This window comes from Thermobia domestica, chromosome 10 (genome assembly GCF_964235325.1).
Source record: "Thermobia domestica chromosome 10, izTheDome1.hap1.1, whole genome shotgun sequence".
In the NCBI taxonomy this organism is placed as follows: Eukaryota; Metazoa; Arthropoda; class Insecta; order Zygentoma; family Lepismatidae; genus Thermobia; species Thermobia domestica.
In genome coordinates, this window is record NC_137463.1 from 166,898,081 (window position 1) to 166,925,171 (window position 27,091).

Genomic DNA, 27,091 nt, shown 5'->3' on the forward strand with positions numbered 1-27,091 from the left:
CTTCTTTCTTCTTTTGTCAAATTCGAAGATCTTCTATGGATTTCTTTCTTTACCAAAACCATTGCCTTCCTTCTTAACCTTTGGTGGATGGACAATATGAATTAGTTGACAAGAAGAAAGAAGAAATTATAGAAGAATTAAAAGAAGAATGTAAAAGGAAGGGACTTAAGAAATGGATGAATGAAGATGGAAGAGTGCCAGTGTTAAAGGGTTTTCCAAAAATACACAAAAAGGAAGTAAAGCTTAGGCCAGTTATGGACTGTAGGAATAATTATTTGGAACCGCTAGAAAGTGAATTGAAACCAGTGTTAGAGTGGGTAAGAGACAGACAAAAGACTTTGGCAGTTAAAGACTATAGAGAAGTAATAAACTACACCAGTAATGCTGAAATTAATAATGATTGTATTTTGTTTAGTTTAGATGTTAAAGCCATGTTCCCTAGTCTAAAGAGAAGTGCTATACTTGATACGATTAAGAGAGTTATGGGGGGAGAATGTGTTAAAGGCTGGAAATGGGAGAAAGTTAGAAAAGCCCTCAACTTAATATGGGAGTTTGGTTTCTGTAAAGTTAAGAATGACATATATAAGATTAAGGATGGTTTAAGTATAGGATCTAAGATAAGTCCGGTATTGTCTGATATCATTATGAATGTGTGGGAGAAGGATGTGATAGAAAAGGGGAAAGAAAAAATTCGATTTTTATGTAGATACGTTGATGATTGTTTTGGGATATGGGAAGGATCAAAAGAAGAGTTGATAGAGTTCGTTGGCAGTATTGAAGATAAGGAGAAGGGAATAGAATTAGAACTAGAGACAGAGCAGGGAGGTGTATTATATTATCTTGACATTTTAATGAGTAAGGAAGGGAAGAGCATTAAGACTCAATGGTATCAAAAAGAATGTAGTGCTGGTATTTATTGTAATAAGAAAAGTAATGTAGATAGAAGTACAAAAGTTAATTTCATAAGAAATATGTTAGAAAGAATTTCCAAAATTTGTAACAAAAATGTAGAAGAGAATGTGGAAATCTTTAAAAGACAGCTGTATGAGAATGGTTATAGTAAACGGGATATCGTTAAAGCATCTGTGGTCAGAAAGGTGTCATTTATTGTATAAATTGTAAGGATTGTGATATGAAATATATTGGTGAGACGGGGAAATTATTGAAAGAAAGAATTAAACAACATAAAAGTGATGTGAAATATGGCAGAGAAACTAACGCAATCTTTAAACATGTAAAAGAAAAGGGACATGATGTGAACTGGGAAGAAGTTATTGTACTGGAACGGGAGAAAAGATTGTGGCCGAGAAAGTGGAAAGAGGCCTGGTGGATAGAAAAGGAAGGGGATGTAAACTTAATGAATTGGACCAAGGGTATCACCATTAATAAAGAGTGGAGAAATATTATTGATATATACAGAAAAATGTATATGAGTTAATGTATTCAATGGTTGCTTGCTCCTTGTTGTTTCTTTCTGGTAAAATGTTATGTTGTCCCATTGGTCAGTTCAGATAGATTTCCACGCTTCTGATTGGTTGTTTGAACGGGCCAATGAGAGAGCAGATAGGGAGATGAATTGTGTATATATACTTGAGTAAATTTTTTGTATCACTCAGTGTACGTCTGATGAGGATCTTGGCTAGAAGATCGAAACGTCACGTGTAAATGTGTTTTTATATTAAATAAGTGCAGTCTTGTTCAGCAGTGTGTTTATTTTTCTGATTTTATTCGCAAGACGTTGACTATGATTGTGTGTCAGTTTGAAAATTGTGTTTTCAAAAATTGTTTGAAACTTTTTTTGAAATTTTTTGTTTCAATATTTTGTTTGACATTTTTTGCTTGAAGTTTTTTTTTCAAATTTTTAACTTTTTCATTTGAAAATTTTGTTTGAAAATTTTTTTCGTTTCAAATTTTTTTTTTTTTTTTTGAAAATTGTGTTAAACAGAATTTTAGTATGAGGCTCGAAGTTTAAATGTTCAATAATCGATCGATATAAAACAATACTTTGAACATTAGTCACAACTCACAGTCTAAGATCGTTGGTGGTGGTTGATTTTTACCTTGAGCTTTGAAAAATCTGATAGGTAACCTTATTGAAAATGAAATTAAATTTTTAAGTTTAACGTCCCATGGTTATGCCGGTTAGGCTAAAGGTGACGGTGATAATGAGAAATGAGTGAAATGAAGAAAGTGGGAGGAAACTGGAGAACCCCGAGAAAACCCACGAGCACGGTGTTTGTCCACCACAAAGTCCACACGGCGCGAGCTGGGATCAAACCAGGGACCCCAAGCACCGGAGGTGAACGCTCTACCACTAAGCCACCGCGCCCCCTAGGTAACCTTATTGAATCTTATGACTCATAGACTAAAAGCAAAACATGCTACAACACTGAAATTTAATCACAACTCACTGTCTAAGGTGACGTAATTTGATTGGTTAATCACTAGCAAAGTTATTGTTCATGCAATTTGATTGACTGATCACTATCTTTCATGCAGTATGACGGGCTGATTGGCTTGTAAGATATGGAACAGAAACTTCCCAGATGATATTTTCAAAAGGTATCCAACAAAAATCTTCATTTTCTGGCCAGTAGAATATAGAAGGCCCAGAGCGATTCATGAATGTCACTCTGATGTACAAAAATAATTATTACAAAAATATCAAAAACACCCTTTTTATTTTTAAGCAAATAATGTATGTGCTACAATGATTCTATAAAAAGTTTTCAAGAGTTTCACAATTGTAATTTAGGAGTAATAACACAATTTATAACAAAATTTAAAACTGTATATTTCCGTACAAGCAAAATACCAAAAAAAGTAATAATTGCAAAAATACGAAGAGCACCTTTTTTTGTTTTTTAACCATATCATGTATGTGCTAGGATGATTCTATTTAAAAAGTTTCAAAAGTTTTATAATTGTAACTTACGAGCAATGACACAATTTGTATCAAAACTTAAAAGTGTATATTTCCGTACATGTAAAAAAAATCAATAATAACAAAAATACAAAAAACGCCCTCTTTATGTTTTAACCATACCATGTAGACCTACGTACATATTAAGAAGAATGCACAAAAAGTTTCAAAGGTTTCATAGTTGTAACTTTTAAGCAATGGCACAGTTTGTAAAAAACCCTAGAATTTCCTTTTTATGACCATGAATGTTTAGCAGTGTAACCTCTTGCAAGGCTTTTTAAGATCTACTGAAAGAGCAGAAATTAAGCTTTTATTTGAGAGCTGGATGAGCCCAATAACTTCAAAAATAAGGAAGTTATAGTAATTTCAGTTTCATGATGCTGAGTGCCGGAAAATGAAATTGGCGCCAAATTCACATTTTTCAAAAATTTATTCCCGGCCCATTTCTCATCCAAAAAATCGGAAAAAAATAATTTACCAGAATTTCATTGGTGTTTACGTATGAAAAAATTTCGAAGAGAATCTCAGACATTGAAGCACATTGCTCTAGGTGATTTCACACGGAATGACCCTTATATGTTAAGTATTATCCCGGTATTCGCCTAATGTGAATGAAGAAATCCGAAGAAAAACCTCACTCAGAATGGGTGACCTGACAAAGCCCAAACAGTTTTTCGACCGAGTGTCCTCCCCGGGAATCGAACCCGGGACGACTCGCACCAAAAAAGCGAGAGCATTAGCGTCTATGTTACACGGGACCACAGTCGTGTGAGAACAAAATTGAAGAGTTGGCTTGATTTTGAGTTTAACGTTGCTTTCAACAGCGAGGCTATATAAGAAGGGACCTACTGATTTACGTGGAATCCGATCCACACGAGCTCCCACCGGGAATCGTATCCAGGTCTCCCACCACAAAGGTGCGTATGCTAACCGTTTAGCCACAAAGGAGCTCAACAAAAGTAAAGAATAAAAGCTGAATGAAAGGAGGAGAGCTCAGAACAGCATTCGCCTTTTCTCTCTTCTTCCTCTTCTCCTTATTTTAGTTTATTCCCAATATTTCTCCTGTCCATGCATAACCAATTACTTGTATTAAGTTCTTTGTCTTAATGTTTAAGGGATCAAAAATCGATTTGTGCATTCTACGTAATTTCAAATTACGTTGGTACGCTTTGCCTAAGCTTCGAATGCTAGTATTACCTAGAGTCGCCTACGACTGGTACACTAGCTAGGATCTTTTGTTTCATGCAACAAGAAGATCGGTTTAGATGTAATGGAAGCAGAACGGTGATTTTTCCACGTTGGCTGACGTAAGTCATTCAACAGAAAGCTCAAGTAGCAGTGGGGTTTTCGTCCGAAATTTATTGTCTTTTGGGAATGCTGGCCAAATGCGTGCGCCAACACAAGATTTGTAGATAATTTCGTCTGTTTTGCTTTATCTCTCTACCTCTGTCATGTTTCCTCTTGTCTCTTCCCCATTGTCAGAACCTGCATTCTGAATATTCTATCTGTTTCGCATTTGCTCATTTCCAGGACTTCTGTCCTTGTTGCTCCCTTATTCCCAGAAAATAACTTTACCTGTAACTTAATAAGGGAGATATGGGAGCTGCAATGTACAATATGAGGATGTATGTACAAAAGCAATTTTATAATAGAGCCTGGAAGAGAGTCGCTAGAGTGTTTTCTACTATATTCCATCGCACCAACATAAAAAGATCATATAACCCAGTTATGCCACTTGAGATTACAAGATAGGAAATTTAATATGCTATTGATTAGTAATGTAAGAGGTTCACTCCACTGATATAAACTGAGAGTATTACACACAGAAATTTAGATCCTACACCTTACACTGTAATTACGAAAATATCTCTCAAATTGTGATATTATATTTAATGTTTCATGAAGAATTATTAGAATAATAATGAGATTTTTCTTGTGTCTGTTAGATTTCTTATTGCAGTTTCAGAAGCTTTCATTATCTTAGTTGTTTTTTTTCTCAATTTCTTTATCTTGATACGCAAGTAGGACTTATCTATAGAATTAAATATGTATATGTAATATTTGTACATCACTCTACACATGCGTGCCTACTACGTGGGTGCTCCGGAGCTCCAGCACCCACACAACTAATCTTGTTAGTGCGCCGCACAAACAAGATTATTAGTTTGATAGAAACAAAATAAATATTTCTCACTTGTCATTATCAAAAAATAATAAGCAGTTAAAACATTGAGATGTAAGTGAAAATTTCTAACCTCTAAAACATAATTGTTTGTTTCAAATCTGTTTGTGTAAAGACAACTAACCAGCATACTCCCCTCTTCCTTGCCTGTTTCTGGATTAGTCAAAGACAGTCCCCACAATAAAAAAGGGAGCTATATTGTGAATACAATCTTACATAAATTAGGCTATGGAAATGCACAACAACAACTAGAACAGTGGGAAAGCAAATGAAAGGAAATTGATATTATATATATATATATATATATATATATATATATATATATATATATATATATATATATATATATATATGTATGTATGTATGTGTGTGTGTGTGTGTTATTGTGTGAATGTACTATCCCAGTATCCGAATAATGGAACTGAGAAAAAATCCATGGTAACTTCTCGCTCAAGCTGGCCACCAGATTCACACCAGCAATTTTCCGAATCCGAGGTTAATTGACATTTCTTAAATTATTTTCTATTACTGTCACCATTTATTTCATCCCCTATAAGGCAATTTTAACTCTCCCTACCATAAGACAAGGAAGCCCAACATAATTTAACTTTCATGTATTCGAATTATAAGATGTATGCACTTCTAAATCCCCTTACATTAGCTTAACAGGATATATAAATCAATAGATCTTTCTTTTATTACCTTAAGTAAAATATAGCCACTCAACCGTAGCAGGAGAAAGTCTGTGTTACAAAATGTCCACATTCTTGATTTTTTTCTTTTGAATTTTTGGGACTCTCTTTTCGATATTTTTATTTTGTGTCAGTAAGTGTCTAAAATGTTATTTCTCATTAAATAAATATTTCTCCTTGGTTTCCGTTTTGAATAATTAGTGAAAATCATGGATGAAAAAAAAAACCTCTATTCGTCCAATTATGATCTTGAATTTTAAGATTCTCTGTTTAGTTACAGTGAAATGACATAAAATCTGTAAGTTCTATGTCTCACGCTTATGCCAGGTAGGGTAAAGGAGACGGTGATGATGAGAAGTGAGTTCAATAGCAGAATGAATGAAGTGGGAGGAAATAAGTGAACCCTGAGAAAACTCACGAACACGGTGTTTGTCCACAACAAAACCCACTTGGAGCGAGTTGGGATCGAACCAGGGAGCCCATGTACTAGAGGCATGCACTCTACAATTGAGGCACCTTGCGTCCTGTTTAGTTGCAGTCTTTAGTTGGCAACTATGTTGACAAGTGATCGTTTATATTTTCACTATCAGGTGTGGAAAGGTAACAGTCATATTTAGAACTAATTTACAAGTTGCGAACATAGTATTCTTGAAGATTTGAGAGCGTCAAATATCAAAGTACATACAAGTTAGCATGTTATATTAGTTAACTGCAGTATTGAAACCAACAGGTTTCGTTGGCTGTGTATGTATTCTGTCAGACTAGTGTAACATTACCACGGATTCATATTGTATGCTAATTTCAATACACAAGTTCAGAAATAATGAAAATCTAGTTCACTGTTACTTAGAAATTATATTGTAAGAGGAAAGTTCATGTGCACTTCTTTTCTGTGATGAAACGGTGGAAACCGCCGTGATCAAAATTAATTAAGCTACAAAATAGCCAATTGTTTCATAATGACGCTCTGTTTCCAAATAAACTAATATATTCTTGTGTTTTCTTTCATAACAGTGCCTTTCTTCAAGAGAAGTGGTGCTTATAAAATTTCTTTCGTGTGTAAACATCAAGAATACGGAAGTTAAATTAACCAGACCAAGAAACGTGAACATTTCTTTGAGTTCGTACACGAAAAAGAGAGATAGAAAAAAGAACTCAATGAAATGCTAGTTTTCGTGTGATGAAAGGAAGTAATTCAAGTGAAAACCGAAATCAAGAGAGATTAAATCAACTTGTTTGACTTCAAATAAATATCGTTCTCCTATTTTACCACTACTATTATGTTTTTCTAAATTCTGAATATCTTTTATTTTCATACAGGTGACATTTTGATTCTCGAAAATAAATACTTGAACTTTCAGCTTACTTTTAATAAAAAGAACGAAAGTTAAAATGTCTTGAAATCATGTGATAAGCTTCAATTTCAGAAAACCAAGTGTAAAACTTCAAGTTTGTTTGAAAGTAAGGAAAACAAAGTTAATAATTTGGTGTTGTTTGGCGGTGACAGGAAAAGTTGGGTAATTGCTTTAAAGAGAAATTTCATTTCTAATATTTGTTTTAGAGAGTTACGCTACTTGTAGGTTCAAGTTCATTAAACCAAAACTAGAATTATTGCTGCACTAATAACGATAAAAGAGAGGTAGGTAACTCAGTACATTATATTCTTTTTTTAAAAATGTTCCTTTACATTGTGTCTGGCGATCGAAAGCTACGCCCAACACAGTATTTTTGTCTATCTTTCTATGTCAAAGGAAGGTGAAAATTTCATACTTTTTATTTCCTCTGTCTCTCACTTCCATCCATTAAAATTTGGCAACCAATTGGAGGTAAATGTTCCTTAGTAGCAAATCATTTATTTGGTTCGATCCTGATTACTGATAGTTTAGGACAGAGACAAAGAAATAATAGACATGTAATTTTCTGCTTCAAGATTCTGATGATCGTGCTATATAAATCAAAACTAAAAATATTTCTAACGAGGTACATTCGCGAAGTGTCCCTTCGGGATTCGTGTAAAATTCGCGTACCTTGTAAGAGTTTTCTTTAATTCTTAGAAGCAAATATCTGAAACCTTTAAGCTCTAGGCAACTTTAGTAACTTCGTTTATACCAATAGCCTTAAAGGAAAACTTTCTTCTTTTCGACAAAAGTGACACTTTAAGGCAGATACGAGGAAGTCTGTTTTGATTTTCTTTATCTGGTTATTACTGGATAACCTACAATACATTTATAAATATTCTATGTTGAAATTATTCCTGCAAGTCTACTATGAATACCTAGTTTCCGTATACAGTTTCTTAAAATTATTGAATCTATCTAACTTCCTTATTAAAATGATTTTGAATAATGTAAAATAAGGATAGTTTGCGCAAAATTCAACAAACGCATAAAATTGCCAACATTGAAGCAATATTTTTAACAGTAACGTAGTGAGTAGTTGGGTTTTTTGTGCATAATACTAGACCTACAATTATTATGAAAGTGGTTATTCTCTTAGTGATGACCGTTTTTCAAAACTCCTATTTTGCGCGTTCATTCCTGCACAACGGTACGACGGTGGTACTAAGAAATAACCTGACATCATGAAGAAAGTAAGAAATACCGGTACTCTTTTATAGGAACATGACAACTCTCAGCAAATATTTGTATCCAATTACACGATACATTACTAATCGGTAGTATGAAAACAATTTAATTGTTTCGATGCTAAGTGGCCAAAAATTAAAAAAATAAAGTGACAACTCCTCTCATTCACTTATAAAGTGGTTGTTTTAAATTATTTTTGTAAACAGTAAATTAAAAGAGCATAAACTGCATAATTATTGTTCTGGTAGCAAACGAAACAAAAACATGGATTATTCATGAGATATTTGAGTTCAAAGTTTACTTCTGGAAAATTTCGATTTCGGAGTTAAACCACTTGCAATCCAAACTGTTCAATTATTAACTGTACCAAACGAATGCTACCAAACTACAATCAATTCTGAAATATACAGTCACTTAACAGATACCCGCGTTGAAACAAATATTTATCTCAGCCCAGTAGCGAGAACACTAAGATAAGGGAAGTCCAGATTATAATTTGAAGGGCTCATTTGAATTCACCCCTCATGCATAGAGGACTACATTCCAACAAACAAATACAAGTTTCAGGAGTATACAGAAAGTGCTCGCAGAAGTGTTCAGACTCCTTGCCACCCTCTAGCTACAGGTCTGCTTTACCTACAGGAACAACTGTAATAATGGCATATTTTCTCAGTACTCTCTCTAGTATGACGTTCATGAACAGTATGTTATATTAATGGCGTGCGCAATCTGTCATTTCGTTCAATCATTGCCTGCGTGATCTCTCGTACTTCATGATTGCGCGAACCATCCTATGGGTACGGATAACGAATCCGCTTACTTTGAGATGAATTTCTAGAATATTTACCCGTCTCCAATATTTACGGTCTAGCATGTTGATAGAAAATTAAAGCTTTCTGATTATATACATATAAGGACAAAAGTTATTCTACTAGCGCCCTGGGTTCATAGCGAGGTTTTGAGAAACTATGAACATACGTTCATGGAGACACCTGGCCGGGAAACCATAGTTATTCTGATTAAGTTACGGAACGCATGTTCCGGTAATACCGAAATGGTGCTATACTTCGATTTTCTGTTAAAATGGCCAGTGTAAGATATGTCTATTCTAGTGGAAGTTAATGACCTATAAGTGATTATAATTATTTACTTATTTTGTGTGTTTCGATCTGTTAAGTGGTGTTTCTAGTATTACTATTTATAAGTTGATTATCCCACAAAATTAATGATATTTGGATTTACTTCGAAGTATAAGTGAGGTGTCCGTGTGGAAGTTAAGTGGAATGTTCCATTGGGAATTAGTAGGCATATCATATTCTGGCAAATGTATGTATCTTCAGTTATTGTGTACTTGTGGATATACGGATAAGCTGAACTATGTTATTTATTTTAATACTATTATACCCAAAGTACGATAAGAACATTTAATAGTGACTGTTGTATACGAGAAAAGTTCTAATTGAGGATTCAGTGTTACAGTTTGATGGTTAATTTAAAGTGGTTACTAAGAACTATATTGCACAGTTCAAGTTTTCAATTGATATCAAGTTGGATGTATTTTGTATTATTATTGAGTTTTTCACCACGAAAAGACTATTAAATAGCCACTATAAATTTTATGAAGGAATTGTGTTTGAATGCTCCATTGGAACTAATAAGTCATTCTATAATCAAGATACCTCGTATGTTCTTATTACTTTGCACGTTATATTTATGATCACTCAAACTATAATTTATTCAATTTGTGTGAGTAATTATTACTCGGCAGCGGGTAGGTTATCTTTTATGCAAGACGCGTTGTTAAAACAGTGAAACGTCCCATGGTTATACTCTTTAGGCAAAGGGAGACGATGATTAAAGTAAGTGAATGATAATGAAAGAATTGAGAAATGAGAAAGTGGAAAGAAACGGGAGTCCTCTGAGAAAATTCACGGACATATTACTTTTCTAAGTGTTTCTTCATTAACGTATATAAGAAATTTCAAGTTTTTTTGTGAGAACCTTTCAGAAAAAGAAACATATACTTCACACGAATAAAATGCATTTTAGTGGTGTAAAAGAAAACTATAGTTTTTGCCATTAGGGAATTTTTACTTCTTAAATTACCAGTTCATGGTTTTATACTTTGACATTCGTATATTATTATTATTTTATTCAGCTTCTTTCATGGTAATTGTAAGTAATAATTACTACACACACATTCTAGTCTTCACTGTGAAATATTAATAACATGTATGATTGAAATGGCAAGAACACATGTATACAAGTTGACATCAAACACAGAACATAACAGTGTGTGTCGAATTACTCTATATCGTTGTCTCAATGCATAATATATCTGCTGGAAATTATTGAATATTTTTTATTTTGTTTTTTACCAAAACATTTTTTCACTTACATATATGTTTCTTCTATATGTTATTAAATACAGCGTGTCACTATGCAAGAGAAATAAAACAAGATATGAATGATTTAAATTAACATTTCAGATTTTACCCTGCAGGTGAAACCAGAGATGTCAGAAATGAAACTGAATATTTTTTTCTTTTTTTTTAACTTCAGAGATACATATGTTGCATAATGTAATCATAACCCGAAGCATACATGAGGAAAAGATTATAATTCTACTTTTGCTTATTACTATATAATAATAGAGTTAATTTTGTTAATTAATTTTGTTTCTGCAGGATGCATTATTCCATACCAGATTTTTAATCATCTTAAGCTAAGTCAAAAATATGTCAAAAAATTTAAAAGTTCCATGGCATACGAAATAGACAGATAATGTTAATGTGTTTGGAACACATTTATTAAACCAACAGAATGACCCTACAAGGAAACATATTTTCGAAATTTTCGTGCATATTTCATAAATTAACTGTGTACACGATGTTGGTAAAACACATGTATTACTTCCTATCCTTCTAATTGTTAGTCTACATGGGAATTTGTTAAATCCTGAATATCAGCCAAAAATAAATTGGTCGTCCCCTCCCCAACATACACACTTGTAATGCACATTATGAGTTTGTGTATACATAAACATAGCAGTAAAAGCTGAATTTAAAATTTTATCAATTAAAAGAGAAACACTTGTTCACTGACAAGATACTAATGGTTGAATTTTGAGTTGTTTGCGAATGATGTGTTCAGTATTAAAGACCATATCTAAGTATTTTTCTTTCTTTCTTGTTCGTTTAAGGTCTAACGTCCCTTTATAAAACTAAAGCAAAGTCGTAAGTGGAACTAATAATGGTTCTGAAACACATGTTTCAATACCAAACCGAACTGGAGTCTGTATCATGAAAGTATAATGTGCAACACCATGTACAATCAATTGTTGTTTAAGTGGTTATCTGACAGAAACCAGTGTTACGCGATATTAGATTATTCTGTTCGTCATCGTTCTCGAAAATGGGTATCGGCAAATGGCTATTAGTTCAGAATCAATACTGGTAATTTACCTAGCCACTTTCAATATCATGATTTGTCAGAAATCTATACGGTAAGACTTTCAATTTATCTTTAGCACGTGTAAGGTGAAAGAAGCCATCGAAAGATTAATTACAGTACTATTGACAATTTATCTACCAAATAACAACGTTATTACCTCTATGTCTGTATGTAGCATTGATAGGAATTTAGTGTAACTGGATTGCCACTAGAGGCTGTGTAATCGACAAAATAGCATTTTTAGAAGATGAGTTTGGTACATTAATTGAATGTCGCTGAAAGATTGTCTTCTGGTAGCAAGTAATGAATTAATCTGCACCTGTACACTAGACTTAATCAACATTACCTTCACTTGAATGTTCCTCATCTCAATCACATAGCAATGAAGTGCTGGGGTATTCAAATTCCTTTATTATATTATTTCCAAACTATGCTATGCATACGTTGTAATAAAGAGTATTTAAAACATGGTTAACAAAATAATAATAACAAGGAAAACGCTTATTCCCTAACGAATGACTGTGAGCCGAAGGATGCCAGAAAAAAAAATATGCAGAAGGGAATTGCCAGCGCGATATTAAAATGAGGAACTGAAACCGTCAGTTACACTGATTGTAAAACAACTATTGAGTCGTCAACCTAGAAACAAATACAACTATTACTTAGAGCAAAACAATTATATGGTTATACGTTAGAAGAACCTAGAATTTACTTTAGAACATGATAATTAGGTACAAATCACAAAATTAAAGTAGTTATTTAAGTCCCAACTTGAACCCAATCTTGCCAACTCAGGGAGAACCCAATTTTGCCAGGAAATTTGAAGAGTATATGTTTATTTAAACTAACAAAATAAAATATACAAATTTTGGCAAATGCATCTACTGAATGAAAGTAACCGATGTAATAAAATTAACTGTTGTATCAAAAATTTGACTTACAGAGGATTAATGATCAACAAGTAGCGTACTAAATATATATCAATGGCAATTTCTGTTACCGCGTGTATGTCGATAAACCAATAATTAAAGCGTAATTTATTATGGAAATTCGTAAAAAATAAAACTTTAAAATATCAATCTTGCTTCCGCGATGTCTTCTGTGCTTGTCAAAGACAAAAAGTAGCAGGACTTTATAGTGAACAAAATAATAATTCAAATATATCGCTACAGCATAGCAAGCAAACACCCTATACGTACCAACGCACGAGTCGTAAAAGAGCATTGAGGAAATGCAACAGAGTAGCAGGTAACTTGAAAGGACTAGCTCAGGAGAGTAATGCTCCCGGAAGTAGGAACGGAAAACACAGTTCTGATTGGTTGGCGTTATCTATGTCTTGCCACGTTGCATTCAGATGGCAGAATTCAGACCGTCATTGTTGTCGGTCCTCGTGGCCTAGTGGACTAGCGCTATATGCTAGTAACGAAAATCTCTTTTGGCGTGAGTTCAAACCCGGCCCGAGGAAAGTTTTTTTAACTTTTTTTTTTACATTTTTATAACACTTTTTAAATTAAAATAATACGAAAATAATGTTCAAAAATGTGATTTACTCACTTTTGTGCAGATAAGTAGTAGTAGTAGTAGGAACGGGTTAGAAGCCCCACAGGGCTCGTTTTGTTGCCCTTGTACTCCATGATATAAGGCTCGTTTTGTTCTCCTTGTACTAAATGATAGAGATTTTGTGACGAACTTAAAAACAACTGACTAGGATAGCGCGTAAAACAGCTGGCTAGAGTAGCGCGCGAAAAAAAACGTACTTCCGGGAGTATTACTCTCCCGAGCGGGTCGTGTAACTTGAACGCTAGGTGTCTGAAGAACCACCAGCTTTCTACTCAATTGTACAGAGGAAGAAGCAATTTTAGTGGTGGTCTGGAAATCATTTGGGGCCCATTCCGTAATGGTTTGTGTCAACGGAACAGAAAATCTGCGCTTTGATTTGTGATAAAAGTATAACAGTTATAATAAGTGAGTATTGCACGTTTTGCCTTGGGTTATGCTCCGTAATTTCTCCGAAGGTTGGTATGGAATGACGCGCTTGGACCAAAATATACTGTTTCCGTCAATACAAACTTAATTTTATTTAGTATATTTTACCATATTAAGTACTTTTATTTGTTCCGTATCCGTTCTAAAAAATGCTTAAATTGCAATATTTTACGTTTTTCTATGTTATTTTGATACTACCTTGATCACTTTTGGATTCTACTCTTCAAAATAAAACAGGTAAGGTAAAGTTCGGCGAAATAAATAATTGATTGATTTCTATTAACATCCTTCAGCAATGAAGTTATGTAAGACGAGACCTACTTAAAATGGGATCTGACCACTAAAGTGCGTTCGATCCGGGACCCGATGAGCCAACAGTGCGCACTCTGGCCAGTAACTAACGTAAGAAGAAAACTAACGTAAGAAGAAAGAAGTACCAGATATTTATGAATAATAGAACGACAAACATCACACATAAACAGAAGTTAGTAGAGGTCAGGAACGAGTTTTGCAGAGGTCACGCTCAGGTAAGCGGTATCAGGCGATAATAATAACAATTTTCTGCAAAAAGAAAGGCTTTTCCTGTTTCTCTAGGTAAAAATTGTGATTTTCCAGATATTTGAGCGCTAAATTGAAACATGTTTACCGTTTTTCATCATTAGGCATAGTCCAAATACTATATACAGGGTGTTTCGAAACAACACCAACTACACCTGACTTCAAAATAAGAAGAAAAGTATAGACCAACCTGGGTACACAAATGCTTCGAGAAAGTGAACATTAAAGGTCCATGGCTCCAACTCTATGGGACTTATCGTAGTCGGATCAAGACTTCACTTAGGAACTAGTATGTGCCCTATCCAAAAATCCGTATTCCAAGATCCTGCGATTTTCCGCAACAATTTTTATAGAGTTGGTGAGTACTTCAAATTATATGGCAATAGCAAGACTGCCTCCATAAAAATTATTGCGTGAGTAGTACTTTAGAATTCTGAAACATGCATTTTTGGATAGCGCACGCATTAGTTCGCAAGTGAAGTCTTGATCCGACTATGATAGGTCTCATAGTTTTGGAGCTATGAACCTTTAAAGTTCATTTTTCGTGTTTTCAACAGCCTATAACTCCGAAAGGAAGTATTTTTGCACCAAGATTGGTCTATAATTTTCGTCTTATCTTGGTGTCAGGAATTACCTTCCAAACGTTGTTGGTGTTGTTTTGAAACACCCTATATATCAAACTGTCCCAGTTAGCAAATGTCTAATATACACACACGAAAAACATAACCCCACGAATGTACAATGAACTGTGAGATGAATCTCACAATGGCAGTTGCGCAGAAGACACAAACAGCTGTTGTCATCAGCGCCCTCTGTCGTTAGTGTCAGCTCAGTAAAGGAATCAGAGTTAGCCAACCGGAATATTAACGCGATCTACTGAAAATATACAGCTCGCGATCGACGGTTTGGCTCTATGAGGGGAAAGCGTCTATTGGTATACGAGCTTTCCCTCACATCTATTCCGTCTATCAATACAAAACTTGGTACACAAATTTCTTATCCCCTATAGTCTTTTTCCAGATACATTTGGATTGCATGCTCTTGTCCGGGCCACTCCAGAGGAGTCCAAAGTTGATGAGATTGATTTCTTAGGGATTTTCCCGACATTCTAACAATTTTCTCTGTTCGAGTACGTTATTGTCCACAATACATATCCCCTTTGGAAAGCTTGTTTCATGCTGAAGCTATAAACCATGCTATGGACTATAACTATGACTATGAATAGCTATGGGCTATAAACCATTACCTTCCAATGAACAGTTTTGATGCAATAGCTATTTCACTGCAATTCGACGATTTACTTTACACTAACAGGATTAATGAGCCCCAGGGACTTAGACCCTTATCCATGGCGCCTAATTTTTTTGTGCATGAACATATCTTTCTTATGTTTATCGAATGGACTAGGTTTGATTCGGATGTCCGGATAATAACACGTTCATGTCCGTTCCTTGTGAGTATCCTTGTCTTGGATTATAGTTCAATAATAATTAGCTAACATTGTGGATATAAGAGACACATGAAGGATGTTCTCCAAGGAGGAAGCGAAATACTGATACAAAAGCACTGTTGCGAATGTACACTCATGTCCAAAATGATTATCGCATATCTATAACTGCCTTTTTGTAAGAATATAATTTGATAATGATTTTGGAGGGTAGTTTTAATACTGATACTAATGTATAATCGGGAAATGTATATTTATGGTAAATTTCATAGGAAAGGAATTATAAATACAAAAATTAGAATGAGTAAAACAAAATATTGCTGAATGGACAAGATAGTTTTATTTTCGTTTTATTGTTCTTATTTACTGCTCTTTTGACATGAAATTTGCCACATACATGTCTTTGCCGATTATACATATACTAACATTATAAGAAATACCAGGCGAATTTGTTATCAAATTATATGCCTTCAAAACATATTTATAGACATGCGACAATAATTTTGGATATGAGTGTACATACACTTTTATCCACGCTTGCACATAATACGTCGTATAAAATAAATTATTTACGCAAATACCCTTATTAATTACAGGAAGTACACTCTAGTACTATAGTATTTAATAAATATATATATTAAATAGTATAATATATAAGTAAACAGTTTAGGATGTATTGACATTGATTTCCAGAAACTAAACATCATTTGAAAGTTCAGAGCGGCTAACTGCCTCAAAGCCCCAGCTACGAACGTCCATATGGGCACTCATTTTCCTTCACATTATTTCTCCATAGTACCTATATCTTTATGCACATTTCCCCATGATCGTTTGATACGTTACTGCAACCTTCTGAAAAAAGTGAAAATGGACAGAAAATATCAAATCTGAGTGACCCGTTTCCAAATCCAGTTAGAATCTGTTACCCGGTTCTAGACGGAGAATCGGATACAAGATTTCGGACCAATATCCGTATTCAGTTCTAGAACCGAGAATCCAGTAACCAAATCTATAATCAAGAATCGGGTACCCGAAATCGGGGGCTGGATATTGTAAAAAGTGTCCAAACTCCAAAGAAGAAGTAGAAATTTGAATATGCACCTAATTTACTGGCAGTACTTTTCTTTCGATAAAACTGATATTGCATGAATACAAAGTAAAATCTTGTTGAAAACAATATTGGTAACTTATCATTTCTACAGATAATGATTTGTGATACCACTTCTGTTGAAGAGGGGGTGCTCCACTATAATTCCTATGAGAAGAGGGATAGACAATAAGATAGTTTATTACATTTATATTTCATCATATTTCTCCCATAAACCACCATACAGCTTTCTTTTTTCTTCTATTGTCATCATTCTTCGTACTGAGCCCAGGTGTTCACCACCCCACGCGAGCCCTATCTCATATATTTCCAACTCAATGCTTATATGCTAGCGAAAAAAAGAAGTGCTCGTCTTCGCAGGAACAATGTGGTTAATGGAACACAAGCAAGCGAGGGATCAGTGTGGAATTCAGACCTTCTTGCAAGAATGTGCCAAGAAAATTTAAGAGGTTTTGGCGTTGACAAAATTCACATTCACGAAAATGAATGTGAATAAAATTGTCATATTTCTCGGAAGAAAAACGCACACAAAACCAATAGTAGCAAATTTAGAAGTGTAAAATAATCTACCTACTCGTACTTACATTATTTTAGCACGAACAATCAATAAATGCTTAATTAGATGACTTTCACTGTTAAAATTTTGCATTTTATACTTTTCAGTTTCGGTTTAGAATTGCTTTTTGTAATCACTTTTACGTAAATTTAAAGCATTGTGTTACATAAGAATTCATGTGACCAAGAAATATACAATGTACGGCGATTGGACCCTATAAACTTTCCTCGCTTTAACCAACTAAAACCGTTCTGGATAGGAGTAGCTCCTCTTCACTGTAGTTCCATTGAGTCAAGACATATGCAGCGGGTTGGTTTTAGGGATCCTGGCCTTACCAAGACTTTGGACTCTCCCGAAATCAATTTCCCAGTACTTGTCTGCACTGCAGTACTTATAGTCCAGGAAATATACGAGATAACCTAGAACAAATTGCAACTGAACTGATTTTTTTTTCATTTTTGTACCTATGTAATGTTCTGAATAACATATCAAAACTTTACCAAAATCCCATAGGAGGAAATCCGCCATATTGGCCGATATTTTCAAAAGTCTTATTTTGAACTGTAAAACACAGCTTACAGTACAGAATTCACTGTAGCTTGGCTCCTTTCATATAGTTGCTACAAATAAGTCAAAATATAGGAAAATGTTTGCACTAAGCAATGCATATATTTTTAACATTCTACTTACTATAAGCAAACTTTATTATTTTTATTATATTAAATTGTGTAACTTTCCTCATGAGATCAAAAGAGTGGTGTTTGACTGCGAGTAACAAACTTAACTGTTTGAAACGTCTTTATCACTTTCACTTTCGTCTTCTAGTCTAGTGACAAGGCTGTAGTTTGTGTAAGAAATACCTTTGCACTCAGAACAAGCAGGAGAACATTCGATACCATGCTTCCGGCAAGTGCAATGGTTTGATTTACATTCTGATTTACAGCCACACTATACGACGGAAAGCAGAGTCGATGGTGCTGGCTGCATACCATTCAAAATAAGAAGCAATGCACCATTCAACAGTCGTCATCCCCTTCTATTGGTTGTAATGTACAATTTCCAAGCCATTGCTGTACCTGATAGTATACATGAAAGCTATGAAACTTTGCATCCGTTGATGTTGGTGGTAAAGATTTAGGATGCACTGAAGTTACATTTCGCGATATCTTGTGCAAAAAAATCTATATCAGAGTGTGTTTAGAGATTCTGATTTTTCCCCATTATAGATGGCAACTAGGGCTTTTTCTTCAGCAGATGTCACCTCTACTTTGATTGCTGATGATCGATTAAAGATATCAGCACACTCGATTATTACCTGACGATGAGTGGTAAGAAATTTCATCGTATTTCCTTTTCCAATACCAAACAATTGAGACGTTGTATCACATCCTAACAAAGCATGAAGAAATGGTAATATATGACGAATGTCGTCGTCTATTTCTTGTACTACTGAAATTATATCCCAAGTTTTAGACTTCTGGCCGTAGGTCTTGACTTCTGGTTGAAAGAGAATTAATATAGCAAAGTAGAATTAATATATGAGTGTCATCAGCTACAACGATTGTTTCACGTTCAGCAGCAATAGACATCGCTGTATGTACTACAAGAACATAAACATCGCCTGGTGAATGCTTGATCTCGTATCATGCTTGAACGAGACTATTGCTAAGCAAGCGAATAAACTTTTGCTTATTTTGGCTATTTGCTACGAAGTCTTCTTTCTTAATGGTCAATGTAATTTCAGGTGTTATCTTAGCCAGAGGCGTACCACGACCTTTTCTCCGTCGCCTATGTGCTGCGTCTTTAGTGGAAGGAGCCTCTGAAAATCCGCTAAATATGATTATAGCCTTCCTATTCCTTCCCTGAAGCTTCTGTACGTACTTCTGACATATATCTGAAAACCTCATTCCACTCGACCAGAATATTCGATGTAAAAGAGCGTCTCCGTCAATTATGTGCATAGGGATCTGCAAAGATGTCTGAGAACTACAGGTGTAGGTATAGAAAACCAGAACGTATCTGACAATGGTTATTTATTGGTTAGGCAACTGTCAAATAAAGATGCTGGAAAACTACATAGTTCGTAACTGAACATTTCGTCACTTCCACAATTATAAGACGCTGAGCGCCTTATGCAGAGTCGTTTTGTTGTATGATTAGCGTCATACTAAAGGTCTGACTACTACAGGAACCTTATGTTAGTCGAACTCTTTAGCATGGCACTAATCACGTGCCAAAATGACTCTGCATACGGCCCTGAAAGATTAGGAAAGGATCAAATTGAACAATCACACTTGATGTTCTTGAATGGGGATATGTGTTATTACTACCATTGTAATAGCCTGTGTTTTACGACTAAACTTGTAATCCACTACATTCTTTCCTTCATTGATTGCATCACACTGATTCCCACTCTCTCTGCTATATCTACATTTACATTCGCAGGAGCAATCACACTGGAAGTTAAGCTGTGCAGCGATTTATCCGTTTGAAATGAGTTTAGTGTGCTTAAGAATTCTAGGATCTTCCGAACATCTTGAGAATCACGCAGCTGTCTTCGTTGAGAGGCATACTTGTGCTCAGTGGCGTATTTACGATTTTGTTTCGGGAGGGGCTTTGCTAACTTTCAAGGGGGGCTTTGCCTGGAAATGTGAAAATTCTGCAAGATATTTCATTTACTTTACTTAAGTAAGATTTCGGGGGGGGACTTAAGCCCGGAAGCCACCCCCTAAATACGCCACTGCTTGTGCTGTTCACTAGTTTTGTATATGATCCCTGTAAAATCTTGAAGTGCCCTATTAACTTCAGAACAGGTTGCAATTGACTGAACCCATACGTGCCGTTGGTTTCAATCATACCCCGTCCTCTAGTGATTCCACCCCTTCCTTTGATGGATCTCATGAGCACTTGCTCAACTACCAAGTCCTTTGATAACCCACCCCAAAATTGATCACTTCGTCCCACAATGTGAAAACCATGAAGAAACTTTTCATGGACTGCAGGATGAGTGACATGAAGGTGCTGCATGTTCTGAAGATGTAAGTAAATGCATTTTGTATACTGGTTGTGACCTGTTGCTGAATAAACGAAAAGCATGTTGTGAAGACTTTCCAAATGTAGAAGCAAGTTTCCAGTTCTTTCTACAATCAAAAACTTCTTCAATATATCAACCATTCTTGTATACAATATCCATAGCGAGCTCGTTCGACTAGACTCTTTCCTTTGGGTTTTCAGTTCATTCAGGGATTCTGATATTACACGTAACTTGTTCAAAGCAGAAGTATCTGAGTCTGAATCAGAGTTTATATGGAATGTTACTGTGCTGCAAAGATGTTTAATGTCATTCAGATGTGTCTCAATATTCACTTGATCACTTTTGTGTTCCTCTTCATCATCATGTGAATTTTCTACGGACAATTTTACGCTGATATCTTCGACTTCATTGCTGTAAAAATTTGCTGAAGTATTGTCTGTTTCAATGTTTTGAGCTTCAGAATTGTACGAGGCTTCTAGATGAACAGGGATTCTTAATACTTCACCTAAGAGAAGGACATTCAAAGCAGCATCAACGAGGATATATCCTCTTCTTCCTCTGGTTACTTCCTCTCTACTTAACATGTGTGTAACACCATTAGGTGCATAAACAACCTCGAGAATTTCCTGGATATTTTCCATGAGACGACCGATACTATCAAGGAAGCACATCTGGAAATGGTTCCGTAAAAGAAACCATAAAGGAACTGTAAGAAAATTTACCATAAAGGTTCATTAAAAGAAATTAATTAATTTACCATAATTAGAATTCGTAGAGTTTGGAAGTGTTCCCGCCCCTTCAGTGCTCTACAAGTTTTAGCATGGTATTAACTTAGAAGTTATTATTACCTCAAGGGCTAAACTACTTTGAATCGTAGACTACTTTGTTATAGTTAGATTAGTATGAGTATACGTACAAGAATAACCAGAAATTAGCGACGTCACAAAATATCTCTACTGCAAACATATTGCTCAAAAAACTACTTCATATACATACATTAGAATCAAGACTAGTGAGTTATAAGAGGAAGATTATTTTATGAAAATATTTACCTCGCTTGGTGCAATCTTTTCCCTACATTTTAGCATGAGATTTGTAGCAATCTTACGGATAGGAGCCAAGCTACAGTGAATTCTGTACTGTTAACTGTGTTTTAGAGTTCTATATAAGAGTTTTCTGAATGGCGGTCAATATGGCGGATTTCCTCCAATGGGATTTCGGTAGACTTTCGATATGTTGTTCAGAACACTTCATACGACCAGAAAATAAAACAAATAATTTCTATTGCAATTTGTTCTAGGTTACCCCTATTTTTTTCAGTACCGCTCCTGGATTATTAAAGACAGCGAATCCGTGGACACCTATCAATGATAAGATAACGTTTCTTTTGTTTAGCTGGTGTATTACATTGAAAATGAAATGAAATGAAATCTAAGTTTTACGTCCTATGGTTATGTCGGCTAAACTAAGGGAGACGGTGATGATGAGAAATGAATGAAATGGTGGAATGAAGAAAGTGGAAGGAAACGGAAGAACCTTGAGAAAACCCACGCATACGGTGTTTGTCCACCACAAAGCTCACTTGGCGCTAGCTGGGATCGAACCAAGGACGTCATGCGCCAGAGGTGAACGCTATATCACTGAACCACTGTGCTCCCTCCATTATTACAACACTGAATATTTCTTACCGCCCGTTTTGGTGTCATATATAACTTCGCGATATAGATATTTTTTTCTATGGGTAAATAGGTTCAGAATAAAGATAACCTATATCCGGAAGTTTATGTTGGTTCATTTCTCAAGAAACAATGAACTTTTCCTCCTTAAATCTAGTGCATAGTCACACGATTTTAGCAGTATCTTTCATCAGACTATACAAAATTAGAGGGTCGCGGAAAAATCTAAGGAGACTTCACTCTCTCTTGAATGTGTCTAAATTTAACACTAATGGAGATAAAGTAGGAACCCAGAATTTCTGCATATTACAATCGTAAGATGATGGATCATATATGGTTGAAAATTCAATTGCTATTCTCTGTTGGCACAGAAAAATTAATGCAGAAAACCCGTCTATTCAACTTCAATCCATGTAGTCAACTACTTTTCTATATCTTAAATTTAATGCAATAGTCAATATTGCAAATGATTCTTGGTATTTTATTTCTGAAATTCAGTTCTGATATTAAGTATACATTTGTCATGTGAACTGCGAAAACCGTGCGATTTTTTAAACGTTATTTGGTTACACAAGATGCGTATGCGAAAAATGGAACATCGTGTAATTGTATTATTATTTGTGGGTTCGGTTTCGCGTATTCCCAAAACCACTACACATTTTAAATGTTAGCTCATGTACTTCTTTTTAATTATCGCTTTCGTTCATTAAATATGTTATTAGTTTCAACTTGACACGAATAAAATTAGTTGTAATATACAGGTTGACTTCAAATTTGACCGGAAAACTTAAAGAGAAGATTCTACTTGCAAAAATAAGATTAAAATATTCTTTGACATTTTCTTCTCATATGCTTGGTTTCTAAGAAATAAACTTTTGAAAGTTTTCCAGGTGATTTTTAACACACTATACATCTGAAACCAGAAAAAATACACGCACATAAGCACACAAAATGGAAGACGCAATGCTTTAGACAGTAATAAAAATAAAAATCAATTGACTTCACACAGTGGTAAAGTACTTATCTCTGGTGCATGTGTCCGTAGTTCCATCCCAGCTCCTGCCAAGTGGGCTTCTGTAGTAGACAAAATACTATGTGCTTGGGTTTCTCGAAGTTCTTCCACTTTCGTTATTCACCATTAACATCCATCTTATCACCACTGTCGCCTTTAGCCTTCGCAAGGTCCTTCGTGGCTATGTGGACAGGGAACGCATTTTTGTCACAGGAGACCGGGGTTCGATTTCCTGCGGGAGCTTGTAGTGTTTAATATTTTGTAAAGATCAGTAGAATTATTTTTGTATGCATAAGAAAAGAAAAAAAGAGAAGTAATTTAATTGGTGGTATTACATTCTAGTTGAATACACTGAACGTGGAAAAGTTACTCCAATAAGTCAGTTGAAGATGGACGACTCTAAATTAAGACGTCTGTGCAACATTGTAAAAGTTATAATAGTTAAGGCCAAAATGTACTTATTGAATATCTTAATGAGCAATAATTTAACATACAAAAGGTATTAACCCATCCATGAGAGCTTCTATTATAGTGTGTTATCGAAAGAGATTTATATAAAATAAGTTTAGTGGAGTGAGACTACAGAGGACCTTATACTGTCGATAAAGAAAAAATTAACATTGCAAATTGAAGACCTCGACGTGACCCAAAAGTACGTGCTGCTTCGGGTGCCATTCTTTACGTTTGGGAATTGTGGAAAAGTGAGCTATTTCTATGTTATGGTGTTTTGGAACTTATAGTGTTTTAGATTTAAGTGGCCATGTTATTTTGATAATGTTGGACATGAGCACGGAAGGTGTTTGTTGTGACGATAGTGGATATTCTGTGGGTTGTGATGTTTGCAATAAGTACTAATAAAAACATTTTAAGTGTTTAAAAATGACTGAAGAGGGGCGGAAGAATTATACGCAACCAGACACTTCATGGAAGTCCGACAAATGTACGAAAGAAGATATACGCAAGGAAAAGTCGGCAAAAGATGACAAGCTGGATAAATTAATAAGTTTAATGACAGGAATCGACGGTAATATCTAAGACGTGCGTTCTAGACTCCGGGAAATTCGTTTGGAAGTGAAAAACAGTCTCCAGCAAGTTCGTGCTGAAATAAAGAAAGATATGCAAGAAATAAATAAACGTTTAAAAGAGAGTATATTGGAAGTAAGAATAGTCTATAATAGGACTGTTTGTGAAAAAGAAAGTGATCAGCTTCAAAAGGAAGTGGAAAAATTAACGGAGAGATTTGATTCCCTGGAGAAACTTATCAAAGAGCGGCCAGACGACTTGTGTGTTCGTGAAAAGGAGACTGCGAGTAAAACTACAATCTGTCAATATGACGATGAAGTGGAAGAACAGGGCTCAGAGGTGCCAAATGACCGAAAAAAAGCAGGAAGACGTGTGTTTTGTGCAAGTCAAAACGTCGAAGAATGAACACTAACCAAGCTGTAAGTACATCTCCTCAAGGCACATTTGGCAACATACCGCGGTAATACTTTTGTTGCCGACTGTACTAGGAGTTTAAACTCTCATATTGTGTCCAACATCAGTAATAAGCATTGTTCTGCTTATGAAGAGTCTAGCATAAAATTTTAGTTTTCATATAATGAAAAGGATGAAGGGCCTGAAGGATGACTAACCCATGTATGTTAAGTCAAAGTTGATAGATTTATTAATCAAATATAAGGATTTATTCTCGGATGAGCCTAGGTTAGGCAGCTTGGAGCCGTATAAGATTGTTTTGAAGGATGAAGAGATAGTCAATGTAAATCCTTATCCTATACCAATTAACTTCAAGGATAGTTTTAAAGAATAAATAGAGAAATGATTAGCGCTAGGAATTATCAAAGAAGCTACTAGTCCTTATGGTAATCCCATGTCGTGTGTTACCAAAGCGATGGTACAGCTCGCCCTATTCTTGACTGTAGATTTTTTCAATGAGTAAGTGGTATCTCCTAAAGTGCAGGTTGAGTCTACTCAGACTTTGTTACATCAATTCTCAGGTAATGAGACTTAGAAGTCTTGTGATTTGAAGGATTATTATTACCAGCAAGCCGTGCATCCAGATTTGTATGCATGTATTATCTGTCAGGAAAGTAAATGTACACCTATTCTTCGAGTCTGGCATTCCTGCGCTCCATCCATAGAGAGTATGAGAATTAAATCAATCAAATGTTTACTCAGGAGCAAGAAGAAAAGTCTAATTTGAATAAGACATTGCAGAGGGGCACAAGCTATGAATACGAATAATGCATAGTGTAGATAAAGGACGACACCGAAAGGGAAAGCCAGAAACAGCTGCTAAACGAAAAAGAAGAGTAAAAATTGTCGAAGTGGGAACATAAAACAAATAGAACAAATACACCGACAACTCAACGTTCACCAAACCATGATCTTGGTGTAGTGGTTAAGATGCTGGCTTACAAATGCAAAGGACGCCATTTCAAATCTCCGGCAAGTACATTTTTTAATTGTTTTGTTAATAATACATACAGCTCATGAGAGATGGTAAAGGGGGTCGTATTTAGTCTTTCGTAGCAATTATTATTGGTAATGTTTAGTACTGATAATACTTTTTGTCTTTGCGTATTGCTTTTATTCTTGTCTACATTTCGAAAGAGAAAAACATCCGAACAAATGCCACCAAAATTCCTCTTATTTTGAATGTAAACGCCATTTGCAATTAGTAAAGAATAAAAATTGAGGGTTCGAAACACATACTTATGGTTATTAAAAATACAATCACTATATGCCTTAAACCTCTCGACCATGTCTCGACGTTAACTACTAAGAGGCTTCTGTTTAGGTTAGGCTGGTTAATACGTTATGCAAAGAGGCCCGGTTTTGCTCTGACACAGCACAGGTGCGAGAAGGATCCAAGACACTTTTTCTCCCTCCCTCTGTATGACAATCTATCTATCTGTCTGTATTTATATATATAACGCTATTTGTGAATGCCATAACGACCGTAATTTTCAGCGGATTGAGACGAAACTAGGTACAAATATTAATTGTTGAAATATCTTGACTTAGTTCGTTAACCAGAATAATCAGATGAAAATGTTCAAAATGGCGGCCCTTCAAACTCTTAAAAAGTTCCAAGGGAACCAAATTTCGCCCATAAATGGGTATTCATAAATTTAGGGTAACTTTTCCTTTTTTACTGAAATATTTGTGTGCAGGGTTTTGAAATATTGGACCCTATTAATCACATAAAGATGGTTCACGCCTTTTCGATACGGTCAGGCATTTTCTTTTGCAGGGGGAGAGGATATTTTCCTATCGGAACAAGATGATTGTTAGTTAGGATATGAAGTCACACATTGAAAGTGAAGTAACTTGTGAAACGTGTTATTTGAAAAAATAATATATTAAATGTGCTTTCTCCTGACACAGAGAACAGTAAATCATGTATTTCGAGTTCGGGAGCGTGAATGGCGAGGAGTGTTATTTGATTTGCTTTTCAGTACACATTGCATTGCATTGCATTTGATAATGAAATGAAAACAGGACTTTAGAAAAGAAATTTTTATGATGCACTAGTCACAACATGATTGCCTGTTTCTACTCCTCATGTTAAATTGTTTCATTTTAGCTATGCGAGAGGAAGCATGTGTCTCGTCTCGTGGCTATACCAGTGTCATCTCGTGTTTCCGAAACGAGACAAATTGTTATCTCCTCTCCTTTCGCCTAATTTTCTTTCGTAAACCTTATAATTATAGAAGTAAAATTGGAAGCCATGCGACTTCGAAGTTTACAAGGTAGAATTGATAATCGGGCAAGAGAGAACTATGGAATGCTTTCGAGACATTTAAAACGCGATGAGTCAAGACAAGGACATGTCACGTCTCGTCTCGGATTTAACAAAGCCTATATTGTCTCGCC

At 35.1% G+C, this 27,091-nt stretch overlaps 1 protein-coding gene across 1 annotated transcript; it reads left to right on the forward strand.

The window, feature by feature from the left end:
- Window positions 1–176: 176 nt before the first annotated feature.
- LOC145661660 (uncharacterized) lies at window positions 177–18,628 on the forward strand. Its single transcript, XM_081726986.1, has 2 exons — window positions 177–855; window positions 18,363–18,628. Exons 1-2 carry the CDS (start codon window positions 177–179, stop codon window positions 18,626–18,628), a joined length of 945 nt encoding a protein of 314 aa, XP_081583112.1.
- Window positions 18,629–27,091: the final 8,463 nt, after the last annotated feature.